Genomic DNA, 16,544 nt, shown 5'->3' on the forward strand with positions numbered 1-16,544 from the left:
TGGCGACTCTTTGTTACCGTGGCAACAACTATCCCTCCTTCCTTCTCTCTCCCTCTCCTTTTCTTTTTCTTCCCCATTCAAATTCTCTGTCTTTGTCTTTCTCTCACTATTTGTCCCTTTCTTTCTTTTTCTAGGACTCTGGTGCCCTCACACACCGCTATCCTCTCTCTCTCTCTCTCTCTCTCTCTCTCTCTCTCTCTCTCTCTCTCTCTCTCATTGCATCCTTCTCACTTCTTAATGCTGACTTCCTCTTTAACGCAGTCCCTCTATCTCTCATTCTTTTTCTGCATGTTGTGTGAAATCTCAGGTGAACCTGGACCTCGCCTCACTCTTGGACAGCGATGATAAGAAGTCGAAGAACAAGAGGGGCGTCCTTCCCAAACATGCCACAAACATCATGCGCTCCTGGCTCTTCCAGCATCTCATGGTGTGATGGAGAAATACGTATTCTGTCTTTCTCTCATTAGTGAAGAATATTTTTAGTTCCTAGAGAATTTTAAATGCAGCTGTAGCCAGAAAATAGAATTAGAATTCAAATAAAAAAATACTTTAGAGAAAGTGTTAAATAAATGTATAATTAACCTCTAGGTAAAATTCATTAATATTTATTTTTGTTGTTGTTTAGCACCCTTATCCTACAGAAGACGAGAAAAGACAGATTGCCGCACAAACCAATCTCACCTTACTACAAGTAAACAACTGGTAAGATTAACTGCAGAAGCAACTCAACTCCTTCAACACCTTCTTCTATATAGCATTTTGTTGTGCTGTTGTAAGATTCTAAGTTCTTTTACAGAAATACATTCCGTAGCAATGTGGCACCATCTAGTGTTCACATGTTGTTGTCAACACAATGACCACAAATATTTCTATCTTTCTTGTTTGTCTTTGTTCTAAGGTTTATTAATGCACGCAGGCGTATCCTACAGCCCATGCTCGACGCCAGTAACCCTGATCCTGCCCCTAAAGCCAAGAAGATGAAGTCGCAGCACAGACCAACTCAGCGTTTTTGGCCTGACTCCATCGTGGCTGGTGTGCTGCAGACACATGGCCCTCATTCTGCTAACAATTCAGACAGTTAGTGCTTCTAACACTGTACCTCCAACAGCCAAAATCCAAGCACATATTTTTTAATGGTGGTCACAGTGAAGAAATCAACTGTGTATTCGCTTGTTGGTTCAAATCACCATGCAAAGTGCACATACAGTAACATGGCTGCTTTGGTTACTTTAAAACATTGGAAACACCACGAGTTTAGGCATTAGTGTTCAAGGATACATTCAATCTTGCATGTTTATACAGATAATCTGATCTCATGAATTCATTCAATTTGGTTGAAATTTCCTCAGTTTAGTATCAAAATGGTATTGATGCCAACCCTACCCATAAGCATTACCTTAATCCTTACAAGCTTAACCTTTAATATAAACGGGTGGCATGTTGGCACAGTGGATATTGTAGCTGCCTTACAGCTCCAAGGGTCCCCAGTTCCTCCGGAGCTTGGGTTACTAACTGTGAGGATTTTGTGCGTGCCATGACATCCCATCCAGTTTGGATTCTGCCTCGCCCTAGTATGTCTGGGATAGAACACTGACCAAAAAAAAAGTGCTTGCTGAAGATAATCAAATGGCAGTGTGTTACAGTATGTAACTTGTAGCCATGAAACCATCTTGGAATAAAATAATACACTTCTCAAAGAATCATCACATTTTATTAATCCAAAGAGTTAACTCTATGTTCATCATAGAGGTTCTTCTTCAGTGATGTCAGCATAGGATGTGAGAATAGGATTTTGATGTCTGTTAATCAGTGGTATTTTAGTAGGCGTGCACTGATCTGTATCTACTGTATGCATGTGTGTCTCTTAGGTTCCCTCGGAATGGACAGCCTGCAGCCTCTCTCCTCTGACTCGGCCACTCTCGCCATGCAGCAGGCCATGTTGGCAGGAGCCGAGGACTCAATGGACGGTACAGATGAGGAGGAAGAGGAAGAAGAGGATGAGGAAGGAATGGAAGATGAGGAAGAAGACGAAGAGGAAGAAAGGCATCTGTCTGTCAGGAGAGATCTGCGCCTTGATCACAGCGAGGGACTGGAGTAGAGACAAATGCAGGAAATGACATCACTGACCTGACGCGTTTTTTTTAAACATGCCCCAGAGGTTTCCATTGGACACTAAAGTGCTTTGGAACTTTAAAATTAGACAAGGGAAGGTTTGCAAAAATGAGCTGTGAATTACAATAATTATTGAATTTATTTGTACAATTTAGGGAAATTAATGAATGCACACACATTGACCATACATTTAAATGTTATATACTGGGAGAATAAATAGAAGCTTTAGTTATATTAACAAAAACCTCTACATCTACATTTGGTCCTAATAGATTCATGCACCCATACCTTATTTTGTCCCAGACATTTTTTTGTTTGTTTGTTTTCAGGTGAAACTCACAGCATGGTATTTTTTACACATCATTAACAGGAAAAGTTACCGTCCATTTTTCCAAGTGGCTTTTTGGGCATGAGTTTTCAAATTGTGATACTTTGCTAGCATCAGTATTTAATACTGAATTTGAAAATAATTTTGAAAAAAGGAAAAAAAAACACACACACATACACACACACACATTGTAAAAGACCTGACAGCACAAAGCACACACCTTAGACTATGATGCATTTGCGCAGTTGCTTGATATTTATGTTTTAGGTTTTCAATCAACAATGTTGCACTTGGGAGGATTCTCATTTGCCTGGATGATGCAATTCTGAATGGCACTGAAGGCCAACTGCCTGGAACTTGCAGCCAACCTACTTTTCTCGTCATGACAAAGAAAATATGGAGAGAGACAACATGGCACATTAAGCATTTCATTGATGGAGGATAATAAACCAGTGGGTCCTTCCAGCCCTCAGAGTTCCTTGTGATGTTTACTGAAGAAATACTGCAGGAAGGTAGACAATTTTACGGCGCTGCGAGAACCCCTTTGTGTATTTTTCTGTGAAGGACAGAAAAACTGTGAAGATATTCCTGAACGCTTTGGGTTCAATCACTCTCCAGAATGAAGCAGCTGTTTCTGATGTGATGTTTAGAGATGAGCGAAGCTGTTATTGAATGTTATTGGAGTTGGTCTTGTGAAGTATGTTTCTCATTATGTTTTTCTTGGTTGCATTTAAATGGTTCTTCCAGAGCAAGTAATGATAGGGGAAATTTTTATTTTGTTTGTACACATTGTTGTCATGATCTATTGTGTTTCAATAGACCATTTTTGATAATTAAAAGAGATAATTTTAGTGGATGCGGCGTAGCATTGTCTTCTTGTGTATCACTTGGTCTGCTTACTGTTCATTGTGTTATGGGCAAGAAAAGAAAACTATTCATATTTAATATTCATACATATTGAATAACATAATTATCATTGCTAACTTGGGTCCATGCCTAGCTTTCATAAAAAAAAAGGCCACTGTAAATCAGAGCTTTCACAAAATAAATAATTTAAGAATAATAATGATAATAAAAACTAAAATACTTTATATTTTCCTCCTAAACACATAATCAATGGTTTTACCGAATATTATGGGTGATTGTCGTTTATATTTTGAAACTTATACAGTATGTTGTTAGTCTTTCGGCTGCTCCCGGCAAGGGGTCGCCACAGCGTACTATCCAGTCCGCACAACAACTTGGCACAGGTTTTACACCGGACACCCTTTCTGACGCAGCCCTCCCATTTTACCCGGCCTGGGACCGACACTGCGTCCAGTGGCTTGGGGGTTTGGGCACTGGCTGGAAATTGAACCAGGGCCTTCCGCATGGCAGGCGAAACACCTACCACTGAGCCACCAGTGCCTTAAACCATTTTGAAACTTATATAACTTATATATTGATATATACCATATACTCTTTTTCTAAATACACAGCTGTGCAATTGGAATAATGCCTGCAGAAACAGGACTTTTAAGATTGATTCTGAATTATTTTAAGAGGTACAGACATGTTATTCCAAACATAAAATATTGCTTTTAAAACTATAAGGTCTTTAATTTGCAGATTAGTGATCCATTCACTATATTATAAGGTTCTGTGTGCCATGTTGTGATTGCTAAGGGATTTTTTTCAAGTCTGCATTAAATGGAAACTGAGGTGCACTTACTGTATTTCTTTCCCTATATGGGTCGGTCTGGTCAGCCATACAGCTAGCTCTGGGGAAAGAAAGGAGTGAAATATTTGTACTAAATACATAAATACTAAAGACACAAACTTGATTTAGTTTAGAGCGGCTGTGAAAGCTTTATGCGCCTCAACTAAACAAACGTTTAGAGTCAGTGTACGGAAAAAAATATATTACAACCAAGACCTATTGTAATGTACCTAATGTCAATTTTAGTTTAAGACAGACTTGGGGAAATTATCCCAGTAAAATATTGAGTCATAAAGCTTTGACCTTATAATTGCAGGGTCTTGGGTTGTGTGTTGAAAATGGCAAAAGTTTACAATTGCGGTTGGAAGTTTAGATACACTCATCATGAATATGAATGTAATGGATATAGTCTGCTTTTTGGTGATTGCTTTAAACTAGTTATCGTCTGGGACAGAACATTGTACATTCATCTTTGTTAAAAGAAAACTCCAAGAACAGTTGTGGGTTGTTTTTATTACAATGGACCTAAAGGCTGCCACCCCAAAAATTGAGCTTTTAAGATTGAGTTAAGTACTGTATGCTGCTGGTTACACACGCAAAGAAAAATTGTTCTGGAAAAATATTTAAACCAGAGGTATGTCCAGAAGAGTGAGGGTAAGGCATTCAACCTCGAGAGCAATGTACTGACTATTAAGCATCATGCTTTGGGGCTGTTTTGCTGCCAGTGGGTCTGGTGTATTACACAAAGTAGATGGAATAATAAAGAAAATGGAATACCTAGCATTCTCCAGTTTAACCTTACATCTTAGATGCTTTAGGATTACCAAAAAACACACATCACTGGTGGCTTTTGAAAGGATAAAGCAGGCAAACCATAAGCTTTTGGAACCATAAATCTATTTAAAATGTGTGAACCATGCTTGAAAGTTGGACTTAAAAGTGAAAGTTGCTAGGAAACAAACTATTTTAATTAAACATGCCTGCCAACAAATGCATTCAAATATCTAACAAGAATTCTGGCCTGCTTGTACAGTAACTGAAAGCATTTGCTAAAATAGCATTCAACCAAATAATAGACATTTTTAAACCTACCTGTACACATATAATTTCGACCTTGTCTTAAAAAAAATAAACATAATAAACTTGCATATACATATACATATATATATATATATATATATATATATATATATATATATATATATATATTTATATATATATATTTATATATATATATATATACTGTATTTATGCACATTTATTGGAAAGCATTCTGTATTTCTTGAATTTACAAGAACAGTATGTCTACGCAGCTGTTATACAGTACAGTAGGTGGAGTTGGGTGGTGGCAGTAATATTTTGCAGAATGATTACAGATGTTAAAAATCAGATTAGAGATCTTCCCCAATTTGCCCTTAATCCTTTGAGATTACAGGCTATTCTCTGTGGATCTGGAGTATATTTCAGGACATATGGTGTCTGTTATTATTGTGTAGTTAGGAATGCTCAGCTTAGCTGTGTGTTTCATCACCTTCTGTTTGTTTCTGACATTTGTTCTCTGACTGGTTTGCTTCTAAATTTGATATATTTCAGGTCAGAGCTAAGAGGTTATTTACCATGAACAATAATGGAAAAAAGCACAGACTGTACTCTATACTACCTTGAAGCCAGGAAATGTGGTCTTTATGTTATTCCTGGCGTGAAAGTGCTATAACAGTTTTAACAAAGAATAAAGCTACTACGTCATGAACATTTTAACCCCAAAGTGCCAAAATCCCAAAGTGACTTCAGTATCTATTACGGGTAATGCAGGATGTGATTCCAGATTACAGAAACGCTAAATATCCAAAAATGTGAACAAAAGTAAATGCAATAGTGGTAGGAAACATTTTAAGGAGCAGCAACTAATACAAAATATAATCTTATAATCGAGCAAATAAAGCATACGTTATTATAATGCAACTAAAAGTAAAAAAAAATTATTTATTTATTTATTTTTACAAATTGACATATTACAAATCATAATACATTATACCACAGTGCTGTTGATTTCTTAAATCTAATTGACGGTAATGATGATTTTCAGAGCAGCTCTGACAGTAGTGCTGGCTGTAATTTCAATTACTGTTTTATTTTTAACACATTTATTCTAATACATTATTGTTTCTAAAGTAATAAACTCATTTCCTCAGACTTGATGTATCTCCCAGTATAAAGCCTGTTAGGTCCTTAAAGTCCTATAACAGCACACCCTTTGGTGTTATATTTCTAACCAAATGATATGAGGAACTGTGAGGTTTATTGTTTTGTAATAACACCCTAGCCTAAAAAGGGAAGAAAAACCAGGCTTGCTGTGTTTTAAACGGATTGGAAACACAGCACTCTTATTTAAATGAACTATGCAAAGACCCAAGTGTAGCACTAAAACAACTATTCTTGTGGTATGTCTCCAGATTTCTCTTGCTAGTGCAATGAAGTGGTAGGTTTACTTAGGACAGCAGTGCATAAATAGTGAGGGCAATGACAGGGGCAGGAAAAGCCACAGAGCTGGCCAGGTTTGAAGTGGACTGGAGCCACCATCTTGATGAGCACTTTAGGGATCTGCTGGCCTCCACCCTTCCTTATTCTCTCTCTCTCTCTCTCTCTCTCTCCTGTTCTGTCTCTGACTGCTACTCCATCAGGCTCCAAAGAGTTCTGTATCCCCTTTAATTACCCCTTAACCCTTTCCCATTCAGCCTCCCATTTTGTTCGGCCCTCCTCCACTATTTAAAGTCCTCGCCAGCATCTTTGTCCTACCCAGCCTCAGGACCAAGTCACTTCTGTGTGACATACAGTACTTAACATTTGCTGCAGCAGGAGAACTAAAGGTAATGTGTTTTAATCACTTTTATTCTTAATGATGTGTTGATTGGGGGACTCAGTTAATTAAGAAAATGAATGGAAGTATTGAATTCCAAGGTGACAAAAATGTGAAAAAAGGTGTCCGAATCAATTGTAAAATTCAATAGCTCAATTTACAGACTGTCAAAATAGTCAGTGAACAAAAGCAGATAGGATTGTATCTTCTGGTCAACAGTTGCGGACATGTCAATTGCTAAGAGAGCTGCACAGGCTGTGCTGTCCGACGCCCTGCTTCAGAACAATAATGAAGACAGCCGCCTTCGTCACCTGGAACTGGAGCTGCCCTTAGACAAATTCATCAAATTTGTATCAGTGGGACTTCCTCTAATGCTGGTGTCTTTGGCATTTGCTCGAGAGATTTCAGTCGGTGAGTGAATTTTTGAATTTCTTTGGATTTAAATTATTTTGTACAGTACAAACAAAGTTTTATTTAAAGGATCCCCATTATTCAATCAAACAAGCTTGCAAACAACCTTTGCACTTTCTGTCCTAGAAAAAAAAAAAAAGAACAAGAAAAGAAATTAATTAATGAATTGTTAGAAATTATAGTATTAAACTACACATATTAAGCACACAACACACAAGCAGACACCTGAGTGATACTGTCGTTAATGTAGTCAGCAATAAGTTTTACCTAATGTTGTGTTGTGACTTATGACTGAAGATGAATCTCAATTTTCAAATAGCATAAATTCCATACATCTATGACTGATGTGGCTTAAAGTGCCTTCAAAGCCCATAAACCCATGAAATGAAGTTGATGCAAAGTTAATTAAATGTCAACTTTGATTTTACATGCTATATTGAAATTGATTTGACAAGATGTAAAATGTAAGTCTAGATATTTAATAACTTTTAGCCCGATGGCTATATTTTGTAGGAAGCCACGCGTGACAGTCCTGTGGTGGGTTCGGAATAAACAGCATGGTATCTAGAGATCCCTAGACAGCCATTTGCTAAAAGAAGCTGTCAGTTTCAGTGGAGGCAGCTGACGTTGCAATCAGTTCCTCTGGAGTTGGTCTGCAATCAGTTCACACAGATGTTAATTGGCACGAGGATGATTAAGAGAGACGTGAAAAGATGACAAGAGTCTGTAATTACAGTCAGCCTGCTCTTTCCCAGTTCTCTATTTCAGTCTAACTAGAGGATATGCTAATTAAAGCGACAGACGTGCAACGCAAGCTAAGTTCTTTACAGTCTGATAAAAGTCTGCTCCTGGTCACATGTGATATTTAATAATGTTTACAAACCGCACTTATTTAAGAGTGATTTTATTTTCAGACAAATTGTTGACATTAACATTATCAAATTAATGTTATTTGTGTAAACATTGTTTACATCATGATTTACATCGCTGTCAAACGTATGCATTACTTAAAGCCTGTGTAACAAGAGCAAAAAAACAACAACAAACATACCACCTTATTTCCTCCTCAACATCTGCTATAAAATTGACTCTACACTATACTTTTCCATAATAAGGATAGCTGTGGTAAATGTCTTGCACACTGAAGGTTGATTTTAAGGTTCACAGGAGCAGACTAGTGTTTAAATGGTCTATAAAAAGCATGAGTTTGGCTTTTTCTTAGCGGTAGGGACCCACCCTTGTTGCCCGTTGGCCTGCTCCACCTCAGAAGAAATACTACAGCATGTTTCTCCGGCTGCTGTGGTTCACACCAGCTGTGCGCCTGGAAAAAAAAACCCAACTGCAGTTAGAGACCATCCATGCTCCTGAAACTAGTCTCTTCTGTATTTCATTTGATGAAAGGAGGAAGATGATAATATTTTGATAACAGTTTAGCACTAAAATTACTTTAAAAGTAGACCCCCCCCCCCCCCCCCCGCCCAAAAAAAAAAAAAAAAAAGAAAGAAAAATCACAAGTACAATAAAACATTTCTTTGGATATCCCAGCTTGTAAGGACAACGTATGGTCGGCTGGTCAAATAAAGCTACACATCTTTGTTTAAGAGGCCATGCTAAAGTCCAAAGCTAAATGTTTTTTTGTGTTTTAAGGTCCACAGGTTAGCTGTTTTCCTCCCAGCAACTTCACATCGAAGCAGGCTGCGTATGTAGACACCTACTGCTGGGATTCACTGATGCACCATGAGTTTGATACACATGGAAACTCTGAAGAACGTTCACTGTGGGTTCATAAGGTGTGGTTGTGCTATACATACGACAGCAGCCAGAAAAAGAAACAGTGCCATAAATGCCATAATAATAATTTGCCTTTTAATGGTTTCCTGAATACATGCTAAAGTAAATATAAAATTGGCCAAAAAAAAAAGTAAACATCCTGTAATTTACAGTTCAGGCTGTAGCAGTGCTAATAAACTGATGCTCTTTCTATGTACCATTGCTGATTGTGTGCATCTATGTGTCTCAGATGTTCCCCTACTCTCTGCTGATCATGGCAATGATAATGTACCTTCCAGCTCTGATCTGGAAGTTCCTGGCTATGCCAATTCTTGGTTCTGATCTGCTCTTTATAATTGATGAGCTAGACAAGTCTTACAACCGCTCAGTGCGCTTGGCTCAGAGCATTGTGGAACTGCAACAGAATACAGACCCATATGAATTTCAAGCAGAGTTGCAGAGGTAAGAAAAAAAAAAATACTGGCAGTCTTGATGTTCTTTAGTCTGTCATCTGTCACTAGAAATAATTATTTGCAATTTAAAGACAGTCAATATAAAAATAGAACATCTTATGATCTTAATTGTGAATATGAGCTGACTGGATTTCTTTCATTTCTGTTGTCAGAGCCAAGAGGAAGCGTTACTTTGAGTACCCTCTGCTGGAGAGATACATGCAATACAAGCATAGTTCCTACTTCCTGGTCAGCATGCTTTTTCTGCGTGGCTTCCTCTTGCTCACTTTCATGTCAGCATCCTGTCTCTATCTGGTCTACTTTCATCTTTCAGCCTTCCTGCAGGACGAGTTCAGCTGCTTTATGCGCACGGGGATCCTCCAAGATGAGTTCTGGGTTCCCACGCTGGTGCAGTGCAAGATCAGTGGCCTGATGGTGTTCCAGGTTATTAGTATAGCTAACGGTGCCACTTATGTGCTGCTTGGTCCCATTGTCCTGTTCAGCCTGCTGCGTCTCTTCTGCTGGGACACCAGTTTCCTCTCATTGTATGAGGTGCTTCCTGCTCTGGGGCTTATCAGTGGTCAGAAGCTGGGATGCCCATTGAATGACCTGAACGTTCTTCTCCTCTTCCTGCGCAGTAACGTGGCACAGCTGCGCTCGTATGGTCGACTCAAGGCCTTGTGCTCACTAGCTCCCCCTCATTTGCACAGGGGTAAGGGCATGCTGACAGAGGAGCAGGTTGAGGAAGCTGCTGAAGCAGCTGAGGAGATGCAAGAGGCGATACAGGAAGCTAGAGAGGAGGGCAAACACAATCTAGTGGACATCATGACCATGCTTGGGGCGACAAGAGGGAATGTGATGAACTGCCCTGAGCATCGCCCTCTAGTGGAGGAAAACATGACACTCGGTACAGTCAGTCTCATCTGTGTCCTCAAGAGCATTCTGATACTGGGCATAATTGCATATATAATATGGGACGTTCAGAAAATAATCAAGTGAAGTCTCCTCCATTGCATTATTAATGTAAAATTTAAGAGAGAATGGTGCTCTATTTTTAGCCTTAATTTAAAATAAAGACAGGTTTAAACAGTGAATACACTTATATATTATAATTTTTATCATTGTTAATATACAGTTGATCACCTTTAAAGAAAATTGCAACCCATATAACAGTGACAAATGGGCAAACTTTACTTTCTAATTACAAACTGTTTATATATAAAAAAAAAACTGTAATTGTTCTTTTCCAGTAGCTTTTTGTGTAATTTATACAATGAGCTAACAGGTTTTTGAAAGCACAGTGCAGGATGAAATAAGAATTCTAAAGGAGGCTTTAGAAGCAAACAGTTCATGGTAGATTTGATTCCCCTAACAGCCCTCTCTGTCTTTTTTCAGAACCTAACCACCAGGGCTACCATGAACTGGAGGAGTCTACATCATGTTGTTTTGGCTAAGCCTTCCACTAATGGACTGAACCATCACTGTACAGGACATATATTGACCGTAAACTAACCACATCCCCTCTAGACTAGAAATAGATCTAAACCGAATTGACTAACGGAGCCTCTTTATTGGAACAAGATCAATTCATTATATTAGTTTTTTGTCAAGTAAATCCTTGTACACCAAAGTCCTTCAAGAATATTGAGGAAGCCTTCAAAAAGCCTCTATTAGAATTCAGTTCTATGTGAAGTGTGTCTTGGTGTTTTAAACTTTCATTTTTTTTTTTTTTTTTTACTGTTATAAACCCTTTTTTGTGTGACATATTGCAGCATTTTGTTTGTGGCTAAAACTGTTACTTGATTCTAGATGAAACTGTAAATTAAACTTTGCTGTGCTTTATTTGTAACTTATAGTTGTTAAATTAATTTTTCTTTGAGCAAGATATATATAATTTTTTATATGCTTTTGATTGATTTTAATTCGTTCTATAAATAAACCTGTATACATTATACTTAAATACAATATGTAGTGTAGAATAGAAAGCATCAGTCTTCCTTAGCAACTGACAAATAATTTTGTTGAGCTCATTCATTACTCATAATTACAATCAATTCCAGGCATCTGCCAAGATGTCAAATTGACAAAATTAGTCATCATATTGAGATACAGACACCCGGAAACAGCCTGAGGATGGGATTTTGACACTAAACACATAATCTGATTTGCACTCAGAGGTACACAAAACATGTTTTGGTACTGTATTAGATGAAAACATACAGTATAACATTAAACATTTGTTTGCCTCAGTTTTGGTGGAATGACATCAAGAGATCATGTTCCTCAAACATGGTTTGTCTATAGCTCAAATAGCAATTAATACCAACATTATTTAATTATAAATATATAATTATTTAACATTATTTAACATCTGCATGTCTTTAGACTATAGGAGGAAACTCACTTAGCACAGGGAGAACATGCAAACACTATGCACACATACCCTAGAGGGGGGTATTAAATTAAATTTACTGCAGTGATTATTATTAATAACATAAATAAAGAAATGTATTAAACTCAGGCCTCCGAGTGGCAGTGGTAAAGTGCTTGTCCTATCATCCAGAGATTGTGAGTCAATTCCTGGGTGATCTTGTAACCTCTCGCAGCTGGAGGTCTAGAGAGAGCTGATTGGCTGAGCTCCCTCAGAGGGGAGGCATGGAAGGTACTTAGTCCTCCCACATTAATTACAGCTCTACAGCCAATCAGGGGCTCATGCAAACGAAAGGAATGGATAGCGCTGTCCTCCAAGTGTGAAACAGGTGGCAGTCTACGGCCCTCCCACTGTGAGAGTAATAGTAGTAGCCTAGTGATAGTAGTAGGCTTAATGTGGGAGCCCCCTAGTGACGGGGAGGAATTGGACACTACTAAGTTAGGAAGAAAATCGTAGGGAAAAAAAATAAATTTATTAAACTGATAAAACGTTTTGCTAAAATGAATTATGTTGTTATTTTTCAGTAATGCAATCATATAAATATTAGGCACCAACAGAAATGACTTTTTAATTAATATTATTTAATTTATTTATTATAAAATTATTTAAAAAAAGAGACAAGCGAAATGTAAAAAAAAAAAAAACAGAAAAAAAAAACAGATCAAGAGCCTCCGTTCAAACGCTCACATCAAACTTTAGAATAAAGAGGGGTAATCTTTGTGACTCTTATTGTGCTGGAATTGTTGAGACCAGATGGGCTGGATTGGGGATTTTAGAAACTACTAATCTCCTGCTATTTTCACTCACAGCAATCTCTGGAGTTTACATAGTGTTAAAAAAAAAGAAAGGAGAAAACATTAAAAGTAAGTGGTAGGTGGAAATACATTGTTTATAAGAGAGGTCAGAGAAAAATAGTCAGGTTGCTTCAAGTTTTCGGAAACACACTCCCATACCTCAAATAAGCACTCTTTACAACATTGGTGAGAATAAAAACATCTCAGCTTGCATGAAACGTTGAGTCTTGAGGTGCATGGGATACAACGGCAGAAGATCACATCAGGTTGGACTCCTGTGAGCCAGGAACAAGAAGCTGAGAATATTAAGGGCTCTGGTTCAACCACACTGGACTGAAAATCATGTTCTCTTTTTCCAGTCTTCACATGTGCTTGTTCTTGGGTGAGAGTGGAACCACCGTTGTAAAGAATGATTATTTGTGTTAATACAGACTTTTGTTTATTTCAGACCGGTCTTGTCATTCCTCTCTGATCTCTTTTATCAACAATGTGTTTCAGAAGAGTTTTTAAATTTATTTCATACATTTTTTTCACCATTCTGTAAAAAAACATATAGAACGTTTGGTTCAAAATACCTTGAGATAAACTCATTTAAAACACCCAATCCAACTCAATCATAAACCACAGTTAATGTTGCAGGGAGCAAATTTTTTTTATTACAGAAAAAAAAAATCAAAACAAATAGTTTAAAAAAGACATCATGCTGAGAAACTAGCACTTTGCTGTAACATTTTAGAATAAATTTATATCAGTTTCTGCTATAAGCAACACTAACAGATTACACTTCCAAAAAAAAGTGGTGAAGACAAAATTAGGCATTTCATAAAGTGTACCTGATATTTTCCCAGAATCCTGTGTGTAAGTACCAATTACAGTACCCCACCCATGCCGACATCCAGGCCTCATTTAAACAGTCTACTGTATCATCTGCACAGGACACATGTCTCTAATTATATTGTCCTCTTTAAGCTCTGCTCAGTCCATAGACAAACGTAAATAAGCAGTGTCATATTATTTTCATATCCAGTCATTTAGATGTCAAAGTCAGCTGCTAATGGTGGACAGACTATACCCATGATTCATATATAAACAAATGTAAAAACTGCAAAAATGTAGAGTTTTTTTCCAGGACAGCAACGATAGGGAGGATTAACTTTTCCAAAAAGGACTTAAATTAGTGACAACGTGATGTAGTGGGTCACATTGTGTCCTCACACCTCCAGGTTTAAGGGTTAATTTTCCACCTCGGGTCTGTGTGCATGGAGATCATGCTTGGTGGGTTTCCCCCCCGGGGACTCGGGTTTCCTCCCACAGTCTGTAGACATGCAGATTAGGCTAAATGACGTTCACAAATTGCTTGGAGTGTGTGTGTGTGTGTGTGTGTGTGTGTGTGTGTGTGTGTGTGTGTGCGCGCATCCTTTGATGAATTGGCACCTTGTCCAGGGTGTATCTCGCCTCGTGCCCAAAGTCTCCTGGGACAGGCACCAGACCGTGTACAGGATAAGTGGTGTACAGTATTAAGATGAATGAATGAAAAAAGTAAATTATCTGAATCCCTGGTCCATCTCATCAGGTGTTTATTACAACAGAGTATGATATATTGCATTAATTGTAATGTTTTACCTTTCATCACTTGTGAAGGCCTCTTCATTAGGCTAAAATGTACAGTACAATTAGCCTTATTTACTGGCTTGATTTGAATAAATAAATATTGATTTTATGCAAATATAAACTGTATATTTATAGATTCACTCACCCTTTCAAATTATTAAATTGAGGTGTTTTAATCACTTCCATGGTTATAGGTGTATAAAATCGAGCACCTGTAGGGATGCAGACCACTTCTACAAAGATTTGTGAAAGAATGGGTCACTCTCAGGGGGTCAGTGAATTTCAGTGTTGTACTGGGATAGGACGTCACCTGTGCAATAAATCCAGGAGTAAAATTTCCTTATTGCGAAATATTCCACAAGTTAGTGGTATTATAACAAAGTAGAAGTGCCTGGGAACAACAGCAACTCAGCCACCAAGTGGTAGGACAAGTAAAATCACAGAGTGGGGTCAGCAGATGCTGAGACACATAGTGCACAGAGGTCGCCAACTTTTTTGATGTGTGGAGAGATTCATGGAATGGAGTTCCATGGCCGAGCAGCTGCATCCGAGCCTTACATCACCAAGTGCAATGCAAAGCATCGACTGCAGTGGAGTCTACAGCAGTGAAGACGTGTTCTCTGGAGTGACGAATCATGCTTCTCTGTCTGAGCTTGGTGGTTGCCAGGAGAATTGTAAAGTTTGGTAAATGAGGGACTAGGATGAGGGTTTTTTTTGTCGGGAGTTGGGCTCGGCCCCTTAGTTCCAGGGAAAGTAACTCTTAATGCCTCAGTATAAAGTACCAAGACATTTTGGACAATTTCATACTCCCAACTTTGTTGGAACAGTTTGGGGATGGCCCCTGCTTGTTCTTATACAGTATGACTGCACACCAGTGCACAAAGCAAGGTCCATAAAGACATGGATGAGCAAGTTTGGTGTGAAAGAACTTGACTGGCCTGCACAGAGTCCTAACCTTGAACTGATAGAACACCTTTGGGATGAATTAGAGCAGAGACTATGAGCCAGGCCTTCTTGTCCACCATCAGTGTCTGACCTCACAAATGCGCTTCTGGAACAATTTGTTAATGAATTCCCATAAACATACTCCTAAACCTTGTGAAAAGGCTTCCCAGAAGAGTTGAAGCTGTTATAGCTGAAAAGGGTGGGCAACATCATATTAAACCCTGTGGATTAAGAAGTGGATGTTAGTCAAGTTCATATGAATGTGAAGGCAGCATACTTTTGGCAATGTAGTGTACAGTATATGCATACAGTATACACACTGGGCAGCACAGTGTCACTGGAAAAAACATTAATGTAGCAACATATTTACATTAAGAAAAGTTCTACTCAGGCAAGATATGTGGTAATAGTTGTGTAAATTGCTCAGAGGGGTGAATTTGTGCAAATAGTGCCCAAGAAGGGTCTACCATGAAACTACCACAACCCTGACCAGGATTAGGCAAAAACGAACTTGTATGATGCTGTTATTTCAAGCCTACTGTCCCTATTTCTTTTATGTATCCCTTTTTTTGTATCTCTCTTATCTCTTTTTTTCTTTTAACACACTCTATGCAGCTCTAGAACATTATTGGTGTGTGTAACTACTGAACATTAGTGTCTATCTACTGTGAACATGAGGCCATGTTTAGATAGTTGCTTTCTGTCTTCTCTTTCCCTTAGTATGTGAATAAAAACAAAAAAAAAATAGTGATGTGGTATACAGCCATATGCACTGCCATTTAATGTCTATGTATTTCTGCTTTCTTGACCTGATAATCACTTCAGACGCACTCTGAATTTATATACACAATGTTTATACAATAAATTTATATAAATTGATAATACAGTTGTTAAGTATTTTATTAGGTGGCACAGTGGCTGAAGTGGTTATCAGAGTGGCCTTGCACCTCCCGCCTCGGGAGTGTGTGTGGAGTTTGCATGTTCTCCATGTGCTCGATAGGTTTCCTCTGAGTGCTCCAGTTTCCTCCCACAGTCCAAATGCTTTCAGATTGGACTAACAGGTGTTTCCAAAATGCATCCTTGTGCCCTCCAATGGATTGGTAACCTGTCCATGGTGTGCCCCATGTTGTGCCC

At 38.2% G+C, this 16,544-nt stretch overlaps 1 protein-coding gene across 4 annotated transcripts in view; it reads left to right on the top strand.

Annotated features, from left to right (window-relative positions):
• The window catches only part of LOC128505403 (homeobox protein PKNOX2-like), an 85,357-nt gene extending 73,854 nt beyond the window's left edge, over window positions 1-11,503 (top strand). Inside the window, exons 9-17 of one of the 4 annotated variants that reach the window (XM_053475791.1) lie at window positions 308-427; window positions 626-702; window positions 899-1,077; window positions 1,869-2,094; window positions 3,623-3,657; window positions 7,216-7,407; window positions 9,055-9,197; window positions 9,428-9,639; window positions 9,803-11,503. In XM_053475791.1, the coding sequence (XP_053331766.1) occupies window positions 308-427; window positions 626-702; window positions 899-1,077; window positions 1,869-2,094; window positions 3,623-3,657; window positions 7,216-7,407; window positions 9,055-9,197; window positions 9,428-9,639; window positions 9,803-10,628 (2,010 nt within the window). In that variant the 3' untranslated portion in view covers window positions 10,629-11,503. Of the gene's footprint in view, window positions 1-307; window positions 428-625; window positions 703-898; window positions 1,078-1,868; window positions 3,292-3,622; window positions 3,658-6,951; window positions 7,007-7,215; window positions 7,408-9,054; window positions 9,198-9,427; window positions 9,640-9,802 lie in introns of those variants that run through there. The other 3 variants (XM_053475790.1, XM_053475789.1, XM_053475788.1) reach the window with 3 other exon arrangements.
• The last annotated feature ends 5,041 nt before the right edge of the window (window positions 11,504-16,544 follow it).

Source organism: Clarias gariepinus, chromosome 17 (genome assembly GCF_024256425.1).
Source record: "Clarias gariepinus isolate MV-2021 ecotype Netherlands chromosome 17, CGAR_prim_01v2, whole genome shotgun sequence".
Taxonomy (NCBI): Eukaryota; Metazoa; Chordata; class Actinopteri; order Siluriformes; family Clariidae; genus Clarias; species Clarias gariepinus.